Genomic DNA, 22549 nt, shown 5'->3' on the forward strand with positions numbered 1-22549 from the left:
CTCATGTCCATTGAGTCAGTGATGCCATCCAACCATCTCATCCTCTACCGTCCCCTTCTCCTCCCACCTTCAATCTTTCCTAGCATCAGGGTCTTTTCAAACAAGTCAGTTCTTTGCATCAGGTAGTCAAAGTATTGGACTTTCAGCTTCAGCATCAGTCCTTCCAATGAATATTCAGGGTTGATTTCCTTTAGGATTGACTGGTTTGATCTCCTTGCAGTCCAAGGGATTCTCAAGAGTCATTTCCAGCACCACAATTTGAAAGCATTAATTCTTGGCATTCAGCCTTCTTTATGGTCCAACTCTCACATCCATACATGATTACTGGAAGTCCTTGCTTTACCTCCTCTTTAGTCGGGGAGCAGATTCAAGCCTAACCTGAGATTTCATAACAGTGCTGTGTTTTAATATTTGTTTTTATGGTTATCAACTATTAATGAAAAATTATGTTGACTTTTCATTTATAGTAATGACTTAAGTTCTTTTTAAATTAATATACAAGCTAAATCTATTTAAAGAAAACTGTTAATTCTGGCAAAGCAATAAAGCTATCCTTTGCTACTTCACCCTACCAAAAAAAGATGTTAAGTAAAAATAGTCATAGTTTATACTCTTACAGCACTGAGCATACTCCAACCACCACTCTAAACATTCATGTGCGTTACACAATTTTCATCTTCACAACTCTAGAAGGCAAGGACCTTTTAGAGATGAGAAAACTGAGGCTTAGATCAGACTTCACTTGATCAGAGAGATCAAGTAACATGTCCGAGGTCACACAGCTAATGAGTGGCTGATCCAGGCTTCAAACCAAGGCAGCCTGACTTAGTCAATCACGTTACTCCACCTATGACTGAGGCTTAAGCAATACGTGAACCGTGAATTTCCAGATGTTCAAGCTGGTTTTAGAAAAGGCAGACGAAGCAGAGACCAAATTGCCAACATCCACTGGATCATCAAAAAAGCAAGAGAGTTCCAGAAAAACGTCTATTTCTGTTTTATTGACTATGCCAAAGCCTTTGACTGTGTGGATCACAATAAACTGTGGAAAATTCTGAAAGAGAGGGGCATACCAGACCACCTGACCTGCCTCTTAAGAAACCTGTATGCAGGTCAGGAAGCAACAGTTAGAACTTGACACGGACCAACAGACTGGTTCCAAATAGGAAAAGGAGTACATCAAGGCTGTATACTGTCACCCTGCTTATTTAACTTATATGCAGGGTACATCATGAGAAATGCTGGACTGGATGAAGCACAAGCTGGGATCAAGATTGCCGAGAGAAATATCAATAACCTCAGATATGCAGATGACACCACCCTTATGGCAGAAAGTGAAGAAGAACTAAAGAGCCTCTTGATGAAAGTGAATGAGGAGAGTCAAAAAGTTGGCTTAAAGCTCAACATTCAGAAAACTAAGATCATGGCATCTGGTCCCATCACTTCATGGCAAATGGGGAAACAGTGGCTGACTTTATTTTTTCTGGGCTCCAAAATCACTGCAGATGGTGATTGCAGCCATGAAATTAAAAGATGCTTACTCCTTGGAAGGAAAGTTATGATCAACCTAGACAGCATATTAAAAAGCAGAGACATTACTTTGCCAACAAAGGTCCGTCTAGTCAAGGCTATGGTTTTTCTAGTAGTCATGTGTGGATGTGAGAGTTGGACTATAAAGAAAGCTGAGTGCTGAAGAATTGATGCTTTTGAACTGTGGTGTTGGAGAAGACTCTTGAGAGTCCCTTGGACTGCAAGGAGATCCAACCAGTCCATCCTAAAGGAGATCAGTCCTGGGTGTTCATTGGAGCGACTTATGTTGAAGCTGAAACTCCAATACTTTGCCCACCTGATGCGAAGAGCTGACTCATTTGAAAAGACCCTGATGCTGCGAAAGATTGAGGGCCAGAGAAGGGGGTGACAGAGGATGAGATGGTTGGATGGTATCACCAACTCAATGGACATGGGTTTGCGTGGACTCTGGGAGTTGGTGATGGACAGGGAGGCCTGGTGTGCTGCGGTTCATGGGATCGCAGAGTCGGACATGACTGAGCGACTGAACTGAAGCTGGCCCTCTGACATAGTCAAAACCATGACCATCACATGTACATGTTTGAGTGAGTGAGTAAGTGAAGTCACTCAGTCGTGTCCGACTCTTTGCGACCCCGTGGACTGTAGCCTACCAGGCTCCTCCATCCATGGGATTCTCCAGGCAAGAATACTGGAGTGGGTTGCCATTTCCTCCTCCACATGTACATGTTTAAAGGGAGGTAAACACTTGTTCCTTGCAGGAAGAGGCAGTGCCTTTTCCCCTCCCAGCCTCCTCAACACCCCCAGTGCCCAGCACATTGCCTAGCCCACAGGAAGAGTCAGTGCACATCCCAGAATATATTTTCCTAATCTGTGTTACTGGCAGAGGCGATCTGACAATACTCTTGCTATAGTTGGAGCTGCTGGCTACAGGGCAAGAGCTCACGTGTGTGTTTGGGCATCTCCACGGGTGATGAGAGGCCAGACGACTCAGCTTGGAGCTGGCTTCCGAGCAGGGCAGAGGACAAGAGGGCCGCAGCTGACAGCAAGAGAAACTGCACTTACCCAACAAAGGCAGTGCCCTGGGCACGACACGGCAGCAGTTACTAACTGATTAGACGTTAATAATGCCTTTTCTCCTCCTCAAACTGTCTCTCAGGCTTGAAATAATGAGGAATCCTACCCTGGAAGGAATGCTTTCTTGAAGCAGTAAGTGGGCTTCCTCAGGTCACAGCTAGACAACCGAATAGACCCAGGAAGTGGCAGCAAACGCCTCCACGTGCTCAGCATCTGACCCTGCCAAACACCAGTGCCTGGCTGCCAGCTCCAACCCCACCACCACCACCCGCCTGCCAGTTCTTGATGTCACTCATCGCCCAGACAGGGCTCATGCCATTCCACAGTCTAGAATGCCCTTCCCTCTCCTCTCTGCCTCCAAAGATCCTCCTGCCAGCCCAGCCCCACCTCCTCCAGGAAGGGTGCCCCAGTCTCCTCACCTCCAGCCTCAGGACACTGCCTGAGTGCTTAAGCAAGACCATCATCTCCCAACTGGTAAACATCAGCAGACTCGCCTTCAGGGTCCATGAGCAGTGAACTTGACTGGAGGAGCATGGGTCTGCCTGCTGACGACCCCTTGGGCCCAGCACAGAGCTGGGCAAACACTTCGGGACCTAACCATACCCCTCACCACCAGGAAGCTTTGTTGTGGGGTCCCCCTTTATAAAATGGGGGTTCAAATACCCTTTCAGGGAATGAAGAAAAGAATGAGCTAATATCTGTTTAGGCTTTGAACTCATGGTAAGAACCATCCTGTCAGTGGCAAAGATGTGATTATTCTATTATGGTTTTACGGTTAACTGAAAGAAACCAGCTCATTAACCCTGAAATCCATCTTGACCATGACCATGGCTGCTTTCTCACTGAGGACTCTCCCTAGCCTCCACACCCTGCCCCCAGCACTCCACCCCCATCACCTGAATACCTCTCTCCATTCAAGAACCTGCAGGCCTCCCCAGCCACACAGGATGAACCCAATCTCTGCAGCCTGGCATTCCCACCAAGGGATCTGGGTCCAACCTCCCCTCTTAGGTACCCTGCTTGAGAGTAATGCCACCCTCCACCTGACCCAGACTGTTTTTGGCAAACTCCCTTTATTTTCCCACCTTCGTATTTCTGCTGCTTTTGTTCCCATTGAGTAGAATGTGCTCCCCTATCCTCAAAATCTTTCTTTCCCATCAACACCATGTTACAAGGTCTTGTCTAAATGTCACCTCTCCAAGAAGCCTCTGCCCACGTCCTCATGTGATGGGACTGCTCCTGCCCTTATGTTCCCATTGTGTGTTTGAGCCTGTCAGGGCACCTCGCCTGTGTGTCTTGTGTGGGAATGACTAACGTGTATGTCTCACTCTTCCTGGCTGGGTGGAGAGCTTCTCGAGAGCAAGGATTAATGAGATCCCACTGAGGCAGGAGAGGCCAACAGACTCAAGTTCAAACTCCAGTGTAAGATTTGCTGGCTGTGAGAATCCAGGTAAACCACTGCAGCTCTCGGAGCCTCAGTTTCCCCTTTCTATGAGTGACATGAAAACACCACCCGTCCAAAGCTGTTGAGAATATCATATGCAATCATTTATGTGACAAAGATCTCCTGTGTATCTAGTACATGCTAGGGAGAATACAGTGATGAGCAAGACAGCGTCCCTGGCCTCAAGGAGCTTACACACCAGTCTGGGGATTAGAGTGGTAAATACAGTGGCAAATACTGAAAGAATGTCAGGCAGTGACACTGCTCTCAAAAAAAAAATAAACTGGTGTAGTGGGAGAGCAGGTAACTGAGACAGAGGCAAGGGCAGCAACCTCATTAGGGTGGTCAAGGAGGGCTCCTTGGAGGAAGTGGCATTTAGCTGAGATAATTAAAAAGAAGGAGCAGGGTATGCAAAGATCTGGGCAAAGGATGATCCAGGCAGCAAGACCAGCAAGTGCATAGAATAATGCGACATCTGCTATAGCTCAGTAATCAGCCCCCTACTCCTCCTCTCACCTTTCCATCCTCTGCAGAGGGTTACACAGACAAATACAGCACACAGTGAATACATGTTGCCAAAATGAACTTGACAGAATTATAAAATTCTGGGGACAAATTGGAGCATGACAAAAATATGCATCCTAACAAAACACAGTCAACCACGATGAGGCTAATGCCAATTAAGCAGCTCATAATTAAACAGGTCTGAATAAACTACAATTTCCTAACATTTAAAGGCAAACACAGACCACTCATTTCAGCCTGGGTTGCCACACTTACAGCTCGGGATGTGTCAGGGCTCCATTCCAACAGGACTGGCTTTGCCAGGCCCCTGCCCCACCTCCCCTGATTCCCAGCTGTCTTGTCAGCCAGAGCCATGCTTGCATTTCTGAAAGCATTTCATTTTAATAACCTTCTCAACCTTGCTAAATCACCTCCCCAAGTCTAAAAATTAAGTAATGCAAGCTTTTGATGCCACAAAATTATCTATTTGATTATCCTTCTGAGCAGAACATTTTCATTTTTTTACCAACATACATTTTTTAAAGCTGCATAATTATCCACATGGCTTCAAAGGATATTCCTCTTTGTCTTCAAAAAAATGCATTTTCCAGTGCCAAGGACACAGGGCAGCCAGGCAGCCTGTGTAACCACCTGCTTCTTAGGACGCCTGCTGGTTTGTCCTGGTGGGAGGGATGACAGATACACTGGGGCTGTCAGGGACACCAGAAGTAAGGCCTCTCTGGGGCAGCAGCACTTCTGCCCTTACTTCCCTGCTATGTGCTTCTTCAGGGGTGTCCCTTGGGGACCCCGACTCATCAGAGTCCCCTTATCCCCCAAACGGCCCAGGTGTCCCTGTTTCAGCTACATCGTGACCATCTATGCCCCCCACAACTAGTCAGCTGCCCAGCCCCATCCAAAGCCTCTCCTTCCTTACACCCTCCTGCCAGCCCCCTCTCTCAGGTCAAGACCACACCAGGATAGGCCCAACCATGGGAAATGCCTCTTCCTTGCTATCCCTTCCACGATCTCACATCCATCCTATGCCCTGCACTGCTCCACCAGAACCCAGCTGGGATCACCTCACGCTACTCCCCACTCAGAATCTGCCAGGGGCTCCCCACTGCCGCCCAGACCAGCAGATGGAGCCCCCATCTAACTTACTGAGCTCAGATGCTGAGCGTGACACTAGTGTTTTTCAAGGGACATGTTTCCTACAAAGAGGGTGTGGGACGGCTCTCCACAAGCCGGCAATGTCACCTGGTACCCAACCATCAGAAGAGTCTGCCCCAGGCTGCAGGTGAACACAAGGGTAAGAACGTGGGCTCTGCAGTCTCAGCGCCTGGTGCAACTCCCCAGACTTGTGGAAGTTGCTTAGCTTTTCTGTGCCTCAGTTTCCTCCTGTGGGAAATGGGGACAATAACAGCAGTTACCTCCTGAGGCTGAGTGACAATTAAATCACAGGGCAGTGGTGAGGACTGAATGAGCTGTGGGTATTAAATACTTGTAAGCTCAAGGGTTCCCCTGGTGGTCCAGTGTTAAGACTCCACACTTCCACTACAGGAAACATGGGTTCAGTCTCTGGTTAGAGAATTAAAATCCGCATGCACCACCGTGCAAGCAGGAAAAAAAATCAAAAATACACGGAAGCTCACTATTATCTGTCATGAGTCATTTTGACTCTGAAGATCACTTTTCAGGCTCTCTTTAGAACTTAACCCCTGTGTAAGACAGAAGCGTCACTGGAGGAATACTTAAGGTGGCACTCGAGGCCTTCTGAGATCTGAGCCACCCTCTACCTCCTATCTCCGCTCAGCTCCCTTGGTTCTCCCGTGTCTCAGTCTTGCTATTCTCATCACCCACACCTACCTGCACGCAGCCCCACCTTTGCTCAGACAAGCTCACTGAGACCACCCCTCTCCTCACTCCCATCCCACACCTACATCCCTACACCTGCTCCATCCTTTAGGTGAAGCTAAAATGCTGCCTTTTCTGTGCAACCCCCTCAGCACGTATGCTAAACTACTGCCCAGTGCGTACACATCTCAAGACAATAGAAGGGGAACTCGTCCTTACTTAGTTCACTTTAGGTTCTGCACGTGTTCGACACGCCATGCAATTGGCTGGCTGCCCAGCGGCCACCTCCAGGACTTGCAGCATCTCCGCAGGTCACCGCACCACCTAGGTCCCAGGGTCCCCACTGTGATGAGACCTCCATCTCCCACCGGGCTTCCCTGGAGGCCCCTCATGGCTAGACCGGCTTTCATAGCTGGGGTGGCTTCTGTAGACTGAGCAATGAACAGAAAGCTAAGGGGAGAAGACTGAGCAGTTTGTACCCACAGGATGAAGGAATTCCTCCATCCATTCAATCCATGTCTTCTGAGCATCAGCACCGTGTCAGGCAGCATCCCAGCAAACGGGGACTCAAGGAACAGGGGGGCTATACTGAGTGTCCACCACAGACCCCCACGGCCCGCAATCCTTATTCTCCCTCCTTCCAGAAGTCTGAGGTCTACAGCACGGCTGGGAGGGAACGGGTGGGGCTCTGGCCATTAGAGCTTCTTCCCCTGAGATGGGGACTCAGGGACCCCCCCCAGTAGAGAGACTTAAGCCACAACTAAAGGGCTTTGGGATCCTGTCCCACCACTGCTGTAAACTGAAGCAACCTCAGGACCCATCCTCATCTCTAGCACTCTAGAGCCAGCCAGGGTAACATCGTAACAGCCCCTCTAGTTCCACAGCACACTGGTGGTACCCGCTGGTAGCCGGCAGACCAGAGGACAGGATGGGGAGAAGCCCAGTCTCTCTGCTTACTCTGTGGGCCTTGTGTTTTGTGCACTAGATACATGGAAAACTTATTGTTTTAGGTTAAACATACACAGATTTTTTAAATTGGAGTATAATCGCTTTACAATTTGTGTTAGTTTCTGCTGTACAGTGTGAATCAGCTATATGTATAAATACATATCCCTCCTTCTGGAGTCTTCCTCCCATCCCTCTTAAGTGAAGTGAAAGTGTTAGTCACTCAGTTGTGTCCAACTCTTTTGCGACCCCATGAACTATAGTCTGTCAGGCTCCTCTGTCCATGGGATTCTCCAGGCTAAGAATACTGGTGTGGGCTGCCAAGCCTTCCTCCAGGGGATTTTTCCTGATCCAGGGATCAAACTCATGCCTCCTGAACTGCAGGCAGATTCTTTACCGTCTGAGCCACCAGGGAAGCCCAACTCCCGTCCCCCCCACAAGTTAAACATATACAGTTTTAAAAGTATTTCTCAGAGTGCAAATGCCCAGGCTGGAGCCACAGAACACATTTCTCTCTCCATCTTAAGAGCGGTCTTCCAAGACTAAGCTGTTCCCTTTCCCTCACAGCCCCTTTTATACGCAAGGCTGGAGCTCCAGAAAGGCCCCAGTTGAGTCCATGCCAATCTGAGCGCAAAGAGGCAATGCCAGACCATGGCATGGTGCAAAAGGATAGCCAGAAATCCCTACCCAAGCTCCTCCTCGCCTGCCTGAACAGTGAGCTCAGTCCCGCCCACCTGGACATGGCCCTCTCTCTCCATCTCTCTGGGTCAGTTCAGAAGCAGCCAGAATGCCACAGGCACGCTGGGCTGGGTTGACATCACTCACTCATCTCTGAAATGAGAAGGGCAGCCCAGGCCCAGGCCCTGCATTTCTGCACCACAGGCTACTGCCTTGTGCCAATGAAACCTGTAAACGCTCTGAAAGCTCTATTGGCTTTCCTTTCCACACTGATTATTTACCCCTGAATGATACGCTCACACAGCAACCCCCCAGCAGGGTCTCACCTCCACCCCTTTCTCTGCACTAGCACATCCTGGTGACACAAGACCTCCTGATCCCCCCTGACCAGCACCCACATCCTGCTCTCTCCAGAACCCAAGGGCCAAAAACTAAAGAAGAGCAAGATCAAACTAAAGAAAGGAAGGAAAAGCTCATCACAACAGTCAGGAGAGTGGTTACCTCTCAGGTGGGAGGGACAATATTCCATGTCTAGACTTCGGTGGTAGTTACATGAGTTTTCATTTATAAATGTCTGCTGAACTAACTATATATGATCTTATGAACTTTGCTACTTGTGTATACCTTTTCACAGCCTTTTTTTTTTTTTTTAAGAAAAATGATTGTGTGAAGGCCACTTAGAAAAGAAAGCCAGGGAGACCTCTTTGAACAAGAAACATTTAGTTTGAACCTTAAGGTATGAGAAGGGCCCAGCCATGAAGAACAAGGAACAGCATCCCAGCAAAGAAAACATGTGCAAAGACCCTGAGGCTGGAAGGAGTTTAGCAGTCCAAGGAACTGAAAGGTGGCCAATCTGGCTGGATATAATGAGAGAAATCCTGAGAGGCCCAAAGTGCAGTGGGAGAAATTGACAGGTGTCAGTCACTCCCAGGTTTGCAGTACCGGCCTGGGTTTTACTCTCTGTGCAGGTGGAAGCCAATGAGGGTTTAAAAGAGAAAAGCTTTTAAACAAAAGCTCAGAGATGGAGCCTCACCTTTACAGACAGGAAACTGACCCATAGTTGGGGTTAGGTGAGATCCAGAACCTCATCTTCCTGATTTCTGGATCAGATCCCTTTCCACAAAACAGAGCTCCCATCTTCTTCTCAGCTCACCAACCACACTCCACTTGGCTCCAGTCCTGCCACAGCAGAGCTGACTGTACAGGCCATCAGCCTCAACAACTTACAGGCATGACCTCCTAGAGCAGTGGTTCTCAGTGGAGGGGAGTTCTGCTGCCAGGGGACCCTTGGTAGGGCCTGGAGACACGGTTGTCACAACCTGGGGGGAGAGCAGCAGAGGGGACTACAAGCATACAGTGGGGAGAGACCAGGAAAGCTGCGGAATGCCCTACAATGCATGGGACAGCCCCCCACCAAGACTCATCCAGCCCCCAGAGTCTACAGTGCCAAGACTGAGAAACACCCAGTGAGGGATATAAAGCCTTCACTTCAAGTAGTGCGGAGCCCTCGAGGAGAAAAGCCCTCTCTGCTCAGGGGTGTAAAGGGGAGGGGAGGATCAAGGTCAGTTCTCAGCCTCCCAGGACCCCCTATCCAGAGAGACCAAGCTTAGAGGTGGAGTTTTAGGCAGAAGGCTTCGAGTCACCCCTCACATCATGCTTTCCTCTTAGGAAACAGAGTGGGGAGAGCAGCAGGGGTTATCCCTTCCTCCCCTGGCAAACCCCACCCCAGCCCGCTTCCCCATTTGAGAGGCAAGAAGTAGAGGATGGCAGGTTTGAAGCTTCCAGCCTTCATGATAAACAGACAGGCAGTCCCAGCCAGGCTGGGGGCTGCCCTGTGAAAGCCGGCTCCCCACTCCACGCCTTCAGAGCTGACCTGTACCCAGCTGACCCTCAGGACTCCCCAGGCCCGGTGACACAGCAGCAAAACACACAACACACACCCCTCCCCCACGAACACCACCAGCCTCCTGGGCGCTAGGCTAGGAACCGTAGACCCACAAGTCCCTCCTGGGGCAAGAAAGACTGCTCCCACCACAAGCCCTGGCTGCCCCCCTCCCGCGGGGTGTGTGCGCGTCTGCCTCCTCCTCTAGACTGGGCACTTCTGGGGCACTGAGTCCTCCGGGGAAGGCACATATAGTACGTGCTCATTGTGTGTCTGTTGACAAAGGAGCCGGTGGCAGTGTCTGACCCAAGGGAAGATGTTATTCTGATCCAGTGAGTATGTACGGAGTGCTTCCTGACACTTCCTCAGCACCCTTGCTCAAGAAAGGAGCTGTCAAATCAGATGGCTGCAGAGTCAGCTAGGACGGGAGACACAGAATGTGAGCTGGCCTGGGCGGGGAAGCCCTTGTCGGGACCAGGCGCTCACGCCCAGCGACAGCCTGGCCAAGGCCTGGGCTCAGCTGCCTGTCACCAGGTCAGCTGGTAACAGGGTGCCATCTACTGGTGAGTCAGGAGAAAAGTGGCCCAAGTGTGAGTGAGCCTTGGAGGAGGGAGGGACGGCTGGAGGGGAAGGGGGAGAAGGTCTTGGTCTCCCCACTTGGTTATCTCACAGCACCCACCCTAGCCCCTCAGTTCCCTGGGGACAGTCAAGTCCATGTTCATATTCATTCTCTCTGTCTCACACACACACACACACACACACACACACACACACAGATATCTAGAGACCTACCGAGATAATATCTCCAACCCCTGGCCAGTCCCGTATAACATGCCAGGAAAAGAAAGTTCCAGATTGTAAATAGTAAGCCAGTGGTTCCCAAAATTCAAGGCAGGGAAGAATCATACAGAGTTCATGTTAACATGTAGGTCATCACGCCCACCTTCTGAGATTCCACTGTGAAAGCTCTAGAGTGGGGTCCACGGTTTGCACGTAAGCAGATATAGCCTATGAGGGCGGCCCTTTCTCCTCACCACCTGACATCTTAAATGGCCAGGCAGATATTAGACTCTCATTATTTTCCTCCTTTCAAAGGACAAGGTAGGCTGACTGTGGTTCCAAAATGGTGTGGGAGGAGAGGCAACCTAAGGAGGGAGGAGGATTACTCAGGTCTCCAAGTTCTCCTCTTCCTGGCCGCCCCCTCCCCACAATGGGGGCAGCAGGGGTGCACGGGAAAGGCAGGGCTAAGCTACTCAGTGCTGTGCTGAACCTGGCTCCACCTCTGAACAGCTGTGTCACTAGTAGGTCATCCACACCCTCAGCCTCAGCTCCAGCACCTGTTAAACAGAGGAAGCTCCTACTTCATTTCTTTTTTTCACCTTTTGGGCATGTGGGATCTTAGTTCCCCAACAAGGAATTGAACCCGCACCCCCTTTATTGGAAGGCAGAGTCTTAAATGCTGGACCACCAGGGAAGTCTCCTACTTCAAAAGAAATAGAGCAGAGGGGACAAGGCAAATACCCTAATGCTAAGGAACACTTAGAAACACTGCATTAAAAAGTTCCATGCTCCAGTTTCTTCATCTGTAAAATGGGGATATTAATATCACCTCTGGCTTACAGTTGTGAGAATTAAATGAGTCAAAACCAGTAAAGAGCTGACAGCGATGCCTGGCATTTAATAACTGCTCCTACCACCTTGATGAGGGAGGCACAGTTACCACCCCCATTTTATAGATGAAGAAACCAAGACTCCCACAGGTAAAGCAATCTGCTAAGGGAGCAGGCTAGTAGGTGGCAGCCTGGGGGTTCAAACCCAGGCCATGTCAGTGGAGGAGAGCCTTGAGCATTCAGGTAAATGCAACCACGTGAGTGACCAGCACAGGATTCCAGAGTTCCTCTCCTGAGGGCCCTCAGCTCTCAGCTCCCCATGCAAAAGCTCTCCCCTCCCCCACTCCACACAGTCCCCTGCCAGGCCTCCCTCCCAAATCAAAGGCTGAGTTTTGTGGTCCAGGGGCTAAGACTCCATGCTCCCAATGCAGGGGGCCTGGGTTTGACCCCTGGTCAGGGAACTAGATACCACATGCCACATGAACCCACATGCCACAATGAAGACCGAAGATCCCATGTGCAGCAACTAAGAGATGGCACAGTCAAGTAAACGAATAAATAAATAAATTTTAATAATAAATGAATATTTTTTTAAAAAGCCAATGGCTATCTTCAAGTCTGTTTGCTGGCAGAGATGTTTCTCTCACTATAGTTCAGTTCAGCCAACACCACTATATGCTTACAAAGTGCCGGACACTGCTCTGGCGCTTGGCAGGTGGGGGACAAAAGACACAGGATCTCTGCCCTCCAGGGACACTGAATGAGTGCTCCAGAGGAGGAAGGGAGCAAGGGGTGGATCAGGCAGGGCTGAGGCCTTCCTGGAAGAGGTGGTGACCAAGCACATCTTGAAGGCTGAGTATCCCTCTACTTTCTGGGCCACCACCCCCTGCCCTAAGACCCTCAGAGACATCTGACCAAAGGCTGCTAGCAGAAACACTCCACCTTCCCAATCTCTCAGGCAGTAACTTTCTCGGAAATGCTCCTCCCTGAGACAGACAGACAGACACAAGAACACACATGCCCACCTGCTGGTGAAAGTCCTCTCTGTGTGCCAAAGGCCCAACTCAAATCCCAATCCAACCACTTGTACAGTCATCCCCTGGGCAGGGCTGCACTCACCTCCTCTGTGTTCTTGCCACACACCTGTGACTCTAAGGGGGCACTTAGGTCCCAGCAGGTCACACACAGAGACCACACACACACACACTCTTATATATGGTGGAAAGTCAGTAAATATCTGAAAGTGAATGAGTTAGTCACTCAGTCGTGTCCAACTCTTCGCAACCCCATGGACTGTAGCCCGCCAGGCTCCTCTGTCCATGGGATTCTCCAGCCAAGAGTCCTGGAGTAGACTGCCATTCCCTTCTCCAGGGGGTCTTCCCGACCCAGGGATCAAACCTAAGTCTCCTGCATTACAGGCAGATTCTTTACCATCTGAGCCACCAGAGAATCCCCAATAAATATCTACTGAATTCAATTAAATGGGATGGTTTGCCTATGTGCTGACAGCCTTAGGGTAGCTACGTGGGCTAAAATCCTATGACCAGTTCAACAATATATATGACATGATTCAATTAAAACAGTGGAGTGGAAAGGGGCCTCCTGGCTGGGTGTCCTGGAAAAAGCCCACTTGGCCTTCACCCTCCATCTCCTCATCTGAAATCTGTGGATAGTCATGCCTGGTGAGTAACATCCATCACGGGGAGGCTGTGAAGATTCAGCAAGGTCACACTCATGAGGCACTTGTGCACATCCTGGGGCTACTTGGAGTGTCATCTACCATCACCTGGTCCAAGGGCACATACATATTTGCAGCCGTCAATAGTCTGAGGGCAAGCAGACAGGCTCCCAGCAGATGACACCCCTACTCAGCGCTTTCCAAACCTCTTTGATTACGACCCATAGCAAGAAACATGTCTTATGCTGGGACCCCATATATACAAATTGAACACAATTACAATAAAAGTCCATGGAACACTGCCCTTTTTGCCGAAGGGTGCATACTGATACTGTGTCTTTCACCTTCTCCTTCTATCTCATTTCCAGCCCGATTCAATAAACCATGGAGAGGGGGCCCTGCAGCTAGAAAAGTTGACACCCTCACTCACCCAGTGTGTCGGAGCCGCTCTCCACGGTCTCGTTGACCTTCCTCGCAACTCTGGCCACGGCCTCACCCATCTTCCTCAGCATGCAGATGCGGGTATCCTGTCACCAGCCACCAGGCTGGTCTGCTGCTCACAAAGGAACCTGCGCCAGGGAAGACACAGGGCCATGAAGTGCCCACCCACAATCAGCCAAGGACCCACCCCTGACCCGCCTTACCCAGGGACCCAGGCTGCAGGAAGTCTGCAGGGAGGGCCCCAGGCCACTCACCTCCTCCTGAGGGGCCCAGAGCACAGGCGACATCTAGCTCGGCCTTCAGAGCGCCTGATCCATCCATCAGCCCGGCCCTACCAGCTTCCTGGGAGGGTTAACATGTGTGACCTCGCCAAGACCTCAACCCGTGTCCAGGCAGGTGTGAGGACTCTGGTGTGTGCTGGCCTGTGACTCACTGAACTGGCAGGGCAGTGGGGAGGAGGCAAGGTGCAGCCAGGTGCAAGTAGAGACACCTGTTCCTCCATCCTACAGCCTCAAAGCCCTGTCCACTCCTCCAGTTCCCAGTTCTCCTCACCCACCTTTGCCAGGCTCCTTCCACAAGTGGGAAGTGAGGACACAAAATCTCTGCTGGGTCGGAGCTCACCGTTTGGAGAGTGGGTGGTCTCTAAGAATTCCTTCCCCATGAGGCAGTAAGGAGGGAAGGTTACAGTTTTAGTCGCAGACCTAATTGTCACCCTGATTCTGAGTTTATCGGCAAGACCCCAGGGGAAAAGAAATAGGGGCAGGAAAATGAGAGGAGGGAGACTGGATCACTGCATAGAAGAGGGTTAAAGAAGGGTGAGGATGGGATTTCCCTATGGTCCAGTAGTTAATACACCGTGCTTCCACTGCACTGGGTGTGGGTTTGATCCCTGGTCTGGGAATTAAGATCCCACATGCTGTGTGGCAGAGCCAAAAAGAAAAAGGATGAGGACACAATCAAAATGATCAAGTGTTGAAGACAATAGGGACTCAGGAAATGCCTCCAACTCCTTTTTATTACAGAGAAGGAAACTGAGGCAGAGAGACTGAAGGAAGCTGGCCAAGGTCAAACAAAGTAAGTAAATGGCAATAATCTAACTGAACTCCACATCCAGTGTTCTCTTCTTTACAAAAGTCACTCACACCGCCAGCAGTAGCACCCCATGGAGAAAATGAACTTGAGGCCAAGGTCACTGCCCTTTTTTGCTCCTGGCTTGCAATCCCAGATCCACAGACAGCTCAAGGAGCTCTAATGAACACATCTGAGAGTCAAAGACAGGACAATGTGAAGGGCAGAGAGAAGCGGGTGAGGGTACTGCTCAGAACTGCCAACAGACACCAAGGAAAAGTCCACATGAGCTCAACTGGACATGGAGGCCCAGTCAAGCCCACTCAGCTGCTCAGAGAGAGTCAGTGATGAGTTCAGTGTGTGCTTGTATCTCGCCAAGGATATACACAGGCCTAATGCCCAGCTCTGGCGTTCTTAGTTGAGAAGCCTTGAGAAAGATTCTTAACTACTCCATGCCCCAGTTTCTTCATCTGAGTAAGAGATCTAGTAACACCTACCACCCTGGGTTCAAATGAGGATTGAACAAAAAATACATACCTTTCTAGATCAGGGCTCGGGACACGTAAGTTACTTCCTAAACGCTAGCTGAAAGGATGAAGCAGGACATGTGCAGACGTGACGCCAGCACCTAATCCCAGTTAAATATCCATATGACTCTGAACGAATAAGTCAGTGGAATTCATCTTTAAGGAATGAGTAGAACTTCTCATCTCTGTACCTCCAGGAAATCTTCCCAGATTGCCCCAACACTCAGCACTCTCTCCTCCCTGAGTTTCAGTAGCACTTAAAGCCTTGGCACAAACCTGGGTTATTTATGAGCTTTTAAAAATATACATACTTGTCCCCCCAGTTGGCCTGCAGGCAACTTAAGGCAGGGAGCAGCTATATACTGTGCTTTCCCCCTGCACTTTATACCACATACTAAGAAAATGCTCAGTTGGTATCCCCCAATGGTAACATCGATCAACAGCCATCATTTGGGTTTCAAATCTAAATACAAGTCAACCAACTCTTACAACAAAGATACTGTCTAAATAGGAGGGTCATGAGTCGTAACAAGGCCAGGTGGGCAATTTGCATAAGATGTGCCAGGGTAGAACAGAAGGGAATAGTTCAGACTATGGCAAACTGGACTCAACACCTTCCCCCTGCTACCTATAAGACCATCCTCCTAAGCCTGAGTCACAGCAATGCTGTTGGAAACTTGTGGACTCAGTTGAATGCCTTTATGAATGAGAATCCTGAGGAACCAAGAAGAGAGGTAAATCAGCTCAGTTCAGTTCAGTTCAGTCGCTGAGTCGTGTCCGACTCTGCGACCCCATGGACTGCACCACACCAGGCCTCTCTGTCCATCACCAACTCCCAGAGTCCACCCAAACACATGTCCATTGAGTCGGTGATGCCATCCAACCATCTCAACCTCTATCATCCCCTTCTCCTCCTGCCCTCAATCTTTCCCAGCACCAGGGTCTTTTCCAATGAGTCAGCTCTTCACATCAGGTGGCCAAAGTACTGGAGTTTCAACTTCAACATCAGTCCTTCCAATGAAAACCCAGGACTGATCTCCTTTGGGATGGACTGGTAGGCTCTCCTTGTTGTCTAAGGGACCCTCAAGAGTCTACTACAACACCACAGTTCAAAAGCATGAATTCTTTGGCGCTCAGCTTTCTTTATAGTCCAACTCTCACATCCACACATAACTACTGGAAAAACCATAGCCTTGACTAGATGAACCTTTGTTGACAAAGGAATGTCTCTGCTTTTTAATATGCTGTCTAGGTTGGTCATAACTTTCCTTCCAAAGAAAAAGTGTCTTTTAATTTCATGGCTGCAATTACCATCTGTAGTGATTTTGGAGCCCAGAAAAAATAAAGTCAGCCACTGTTTCCCCATCTATTTGCCATGAAGTGATGGGACCAGATGCCATGATCTTAGTTTTCTGAGTGTTGAGCTTTAAGCGAACTTTTCCACTCTCCTCTTTCACTTTCATCAAGAGGCTCTTTAGTTCTTCTTCACTTTCTGCCATAAGGGTGGTGTCATCTGCATATCTGAGGTTATTGATATTTCTCCCAGCAATTTTGATTTCAGCTTCTGCTTCCTCCAGCCCAGCGTTTCTCATGAGGTACTCTGCATAGAAGTTAAATAAGCAGGGTGACAATATACAGCCTTGATGTACTCCTTTTCCTATTTGGAACCAGTCTGTTGTTCCATGTCCAGTTCTAACTGTTGCTTCCTGACCTGCACACACAGGTTTCTCAAGAGGCAGGTCAGGTGGTCTGGTATGCCCATCTCTTTCAGAATTTTCCACAGTTTATTGTGATCCACACAGTCAAAGGCTCTGGCATAGTCAATAAAGCAGAAATAGATGTTTTTCTGGAACTCTCTTGCTTTTTCAATGATCCAGTGGATGTTGGCAATTTGATCTCTGTTTCCTCTGCCTTTTCTAAAACCAGCTTGAACATCTCAAAGTTCACGGTTCACGTATTGCTGAAGCCTGGCTTGGAGAATTTTGAGCATCACTTTACTAGCGTGTGAGATGAGTGCAATGTGCGGTAGATTGAGCATTCTTTGGCTTACCTTTCTTTGGGATTGGAATGAAAACTGACCTTTTCCAGTCCCATGCCACTGCTGAGTTTTCCAAATTTGCTGACATATTGAGTGCAGCACTTTCACAGCATCCTCTTTCATGATTTGAAATAGCTCAACTAGAATTCTATCACCTCCATTAGCTTTGTTCATAGTGATGCTTCCTAAGGCCCACCTGACTTCACATTCCAGGATGTCCAGCTCTAGGTGAGTGTGAGTGATCACACCTTCATGATTATCTGGGTTGTGAAGATCTTTTTGTAGAGTTCTTCTGTGTATTCTTGCCACCTCTTCTTAATATCTTCTGCTTCTGTTAGGTCCATACCATTTCTGTCCTTTATTGAGCCCATCTTTGCATGAAATGTTCCCTTGGTATCTCTAATGTTCTTGAAGAGATCTCTAGTCTTTCCCATTCTGTTGTTTTCCTCTAGTCCTTTGCATTGATCACTGAGGAAGGCTTTCTTATCTCTCCTTGATATTCTTTGGAAGTCTGCATTCAAATGGGTATATTTTTCCTTTTCTCCTTTGCTTTTCACTTCTCTTCTTTTCACAGCTATTTGTAAGCCCTCCTCAGACAGCCATTTTGCTTTTTTGCATTTCTTTTTCTTGGGGATGGTCATCATTCCTGTCTCTTGTACAATGTCACGAACCTCTGTCCGTAGTTCATCAGGCACTCTGTCTATAAGATCTAGTCCCTTAAATCTATTTCTCACTTACACTGTATAGTCATAAGGGATTTGATTTAGGTCATACCTGAATGGTCTAGTGGTTTTCTCCACTTTCTTCAATTTCAGTGTGAATTTGGCAATAAGTAGTTTATGATCTGAGCTACAGTCTGCTCACGGTCTTGTTTTTGCTGACTGTATAGAGTTTCTCCATCTTTGGCTGCAAAGGATGTAATTAATCTGATTTCGGTGTTGACCATCTGGTGATGTCCATGTGTAGAGTCTTCTCTTGTGTTATTGGAAGAGCATGTTTGCTATGGCCAGTGCATTCTCTTGGCAAAACTCTATTAGCCTTTGCCCTGCTTCATTCTGTACTCCAACGCCAAATTTGCCTGTTACTCCAGGTGTTTCTTGGCTTAGAAACAAAAAAACCTAACTCCCAGACTAGGTTTCTTCCTACATACCATTCTCCCTTCTTTACTTATCTACAGTGTTCATCATTAATAATCACAAACATGTATTGAGCATAGGTTAGGGCTTCCCTGGTAGTTCAGATGGTAAAGAGTCTGCCTGCAATGTGGGAGACCTGGGTTCGATCCCTGGGTCAGGAAGGTCCCCTGGAGAAAGAAATGGCAACTCACTCCAGTATTCTTGCCTGGAAAATCCCATGGACAGAGGAGCCTGGCAGGCTACAGTCTATGGGGTCACAAAAAGCAACTCCCCCACTGAGTGACTTACACACACAAGGTACCGGGGGAAAGCATTGAGAGGAAGGAAATACAAGAAATAGCTCTGACTTATGATTCTGATGAGGAAGGCTTTCCTAAGGAACATCACCAAGGCAATCCTGGCCTCACAAAAGAGGGTAAAGGGAAGGTAAATCTCCAAGCTTACCCAGGGTCTGTGCTAATCCTGGTGGGATTGTCTAGGCTGCTTTCCTTCAGGCACTATACCTGCAATTTCTACCAGCTGCCGCCAGGTGGGAGCAGTAGCGCCTTACGTCAGAACCCATTGATTAAAAACTAGTCAAATTAAAAACCTCACCAGGTGGTGGCAAGCTCAGACATCCTATAACGTGGGTCAGAGAACGGACCTCAAAGCAGGAACAGGAACAGCCTGTAAAATCTGGCTGTCAAAGTAAATGACTAGAAGAGGCCCTTTACAATCCAGAGGATGCTTTGCATACAACGCAGATATGCCCTAGACTCCCAAGAGGTTCCAACTGCCTAAAATCACCACTCCACTATCTGGGTAGGAAACCACACTTCCTTCACCTAAAACCACCCCTCCACCAAGAGAGAATTCCTTATAAAGTCCAGCTGACAGTCCCTCTTGCAGGTCAGGCGACCAAGGCCTGTTACTCTCTGGCACAGGCAGGGCTGAGATGGGAGGGTTACCGGACCACAGGCATATGAGGCCCAAGATGGGGTAGGAGGGCCCCAGAATTGAAGGAAGAACAAACTTGAGATGATGAGAGTCTAGAGTGTGTCCCCAAAAGCGACCCTACAAGGTTGCCCAACTTCGCTGACAGCGCCTTTTCAGCACCAACCCAACACTGAACCTCTTTGACCAAAAAGCAGCAAGAATTTATTGAGCATGTAACAGGAGCCGACAGGGAAAGGGGTTGGGCCGAGGGTTGGGGGTTGTAGGTGGAATAAAGCAAACTGCACTTTTCTTTTTGGTTTTAAATTGTTTTAAAGAAAAATAGAGAATTGTCTGAGTTACACATGAGTGACGGAGAGAGATATGGGCCCACTCTTCATTAAGTGTGAAGCCCCGGCCACCCTAGGATGTGAGGGGCCCCTGACTAAATAAACAATTTGAGCCAACCAAAATCTTCGTGTCAGCACCACCACTCTGGCTGCCCGTTCTCATTCAGTTCCATGAAAGGAAGATCATGCTAGCCAGCAGGAGCAATCAGTGTGCAAGGCAGCACTCCCAGAACTAGACCCCAACCACAGCACCCCAAGACAAGTCAACCACACAGGCTCAAGTTCTGGGCTCCTTGAGACATCTGGTCAACCCCACAGGCAGGGAAAGTGGTAGCTGAAAATCAAAGAGTGTCCCAAAGGAGATAAACAGGACCCATCAGCCCACACAGGTCTATTCTGGGCTTGGGGTCCCAAGACCAGAGGGTAGCCTTAGAAAATTTCAAGGAAAGTGCTCTAAAGCCTGAAGACCCTTCAGCACAAGGTCCAAACTCATACTCACACCATTGTTCCAGCAAAACATCCCTCTCCAGCTCCTCTTTCCTCAGAGTGTGTACCATTCCTAGGAAATGTTCAATCCAACAAACGTGACCTGGGCCCTTGTATTAGGCCCACAATGGAGGAGCAAAGGCGCAGAGACAGAACATGGCCCAGGATGAGCGGCCCATCAGGTAAGAGAGACTCAGTGACAAAAGGTGGGATGAGGCACGTGCTGGAGGTCACGACGACAGCCTGAAGAGCAAGTGTGTCCTCTGCCATGAGGGCACAGGCCATGGGTGGGAAGAAGAAACAGGGGCGGGGGTGAGCAGAGGGACCCAAAATGACGAGAGAAAGAGGGAGAGAGGCAGCCAGTCTGTCCCTTGATTCCCGGGGGAGGGGGCTGGAGCCCATCCTACAAGTCTTCAGGCAACTATGGGAAGTTTTTTTGAGGAGATTATCACTGTTGTGAGCAGTCCCATCTGTCAGCTGGAAATACCACCCTCCTCACTGGGTTGTTTTGAGAAGTAAATGATACATAACTTTTGAGAAATCTTTGCAAACTGTTAAGCACTTCCCACACTAAGACATTACTAGTATGTGCTTAAACCACTTCAGATGGTAAGTTAGGATATAATAAATGTAATGCCAGAAAAGAAGTTTTCCTCCTTTGTGAGTGCTGGCAATAGAGCCCTCTTGTATCTATAATCTGGTTTCACCTGGATACAGGTTTGGGAAGACATGATTTTTGCTTAAAGACTGACCACAGCCCTCCCCCAGGGCTCCCGCCCTCATCGGTGAGAGTTCTACCTTATCTGAAGCCCCGAGATCTGTGCAAAGGAGCTGCTGCAACACCCCGTGCGCACCAGCTGCTCCTATATTTAGTTACTGCTGTGGTCACTTGGGAACTTTAGAGCCTGGCAGCCGCCCCGCAGGGCAACTGGAGCCTCTTGCGCCATGGGTGCAAGCTCCCCACCACCGCTGGCTGCAGCGGGTCCTCTGGACCTCGCCAAGTTAAGAAGCCACTGGAGAAGTGAGAAGAACTCGGCTGGTTCGGACCCAAGTGGCCCCGAAGGCCCACTCGAGGCCAGACAGAGTTGACCCACTTCTCCACCCAAGGGAAGAAGCCCGCTGGGGCGACAACGCGACGGGCTGGCCGCCCTGTTTTTGAGCCAGGGAGTTCGCAGAGCCCGGGGCACGCTTCTGTATGGGCATCTAAGCATCCACGGGCCGCACCTCCCAGGACTGAGGGCGGTGGCCAGGTCAGGGTCCCCAAGCCTCGCTCTAGGGGGCCCGCCTCACCGTCTTCCCCACCCCCGGCGCCCGCAGCCAATGGCTTCTCGTCGCCGGCCCTCCGCTCGCTCGGCAGGCGGGGACTGGGAAGAATAAAGCCGGCAGAGGGGTAGAACGCTGGTGATCGCCGAGGGCCCGGGGACTCCCGCGGTACCCCAAGGCAGAGAGGTACGCTCTGGGACAGGCAGTTCCCCAGAGCGGAAGCAAATCCTCAAAGTGTGGCGTGAGGGACGAAATTTACAATAGCCTCTTCGAACAGGGGCGCCTCCCACGGGGAACGGAGGCCCTCTTGGAACGGCTTCCCCGGGCTCCCAATTTCCTGGTACCGCGGCGCCCGCTCCCCCGAGCCAGCTGCGGTCCAGCCGCAGTCTGCAAGCCAGAACCGGCCTGGCGTCGGGCCCCTTGGCACTGCTAAAGTCGCAAGGGGTGCACCAATGCTCCTTCCACCGGGTGACTTGGGGGAGGGGAGGGTACTCTCCAAAAACAGGGGCATTTCTCTCCCTCTCTCCCCCAGCCCCTCCAGCGCTTAACCTCAGACTACGTTTACTTTGCGGGGCACGAAACTGGTGCCCGATTCCGGGCCGATCTCTGCTCCACTTACGGCGACAATGCCTCCTAGCGCCCTGCGCAGCGCAGTCACGCTCCCTCGGCCGCCGGCGGCGCCCCATGCAACAGCGGGTAGGTGAAGCCGGCCGGGAGGGGCTCGAGGGGCTGCAGGCTCTGAGCGCGCGGCCGCTTGGCCAATAATTGTGTCAGGAGCGGCCGCGAGGCGGGAGCAGGCTGGCTTGTGCAACCAATCAGCGTGCCGCTCCCCACGCCGCGCCCGGCAGAGGTGCGCCGGGAAAAGGCGGCCCGCGCGCTCGCGCCCGCAGGGTGGATCCGCTTTGTGTTCGACTTCTGGAGCAAAAACGCTCTGGATGGCCGGAGTGTAGAACCGAATGCGCGACAGTTTCCAGGATCCATAAGACTGAGTGTCCGGATTTGTTTTTCTCAAGGGAGCAGAGTTGAACTAGCCAGATCAGGGAGATAGGGACAAGGAAGCTTTTCTCGTAATGCCTCATGGCGCCCATTAAGGTTTTTCAGTTCAGTTCAGTTCAGTTCCGTCGCTCAG

General features: G+C 49.9%; 1 protein-coding gene across 4 annotated transcripts in view; it reads right to left on the bottom strand.

Annotated features, from left to right (window-relative positions):
* LRRC20 (leucine rich repeat containing 20) overlaps positions 1-22171 on the bottom strand; it is a 74685-nt gene extending 52514 nt beyond the window's left edge. For 2 of the 4 annotated variants that reach the window (XM_043926385.1, XM_043926381.1), the window contains exons 1-2: positions 22040-22171; positions 13630-13768 (exon numbers count right to left, since the gene is read on the bottom strand). In XM_043926385.1, the coding sequence (XP_043782320.1) occupies positions 13630-13711 (82 nt within the window). In that variant the 5' untranslated portion in view covers positions 13712-13768; positions 22040-22171. Of the gene's footprint in view, positions 1-13629; positions 13769-13894; positions 13985-21985 lie in introns of those variants that run through there. The other 2 variants (XM_043926383.1, XM_043926384.1) reach the window with 2 other exon arrangements.
* Positions 22172-22549: the final 378 nt, after the last annotated feature.

This window comes from Cervus elaphus, chromosome 15, assembly GCF_910594005.1.
Source record: "Cervus elaphus chromosome 15, mCerEla1.1, whole genome shotgun sequence".
NCBI lineage: Eukaryota > Metazoa > Chordata > Mammalia > Artiodactyla > Cervidae > Cervus > Cervus elaphus.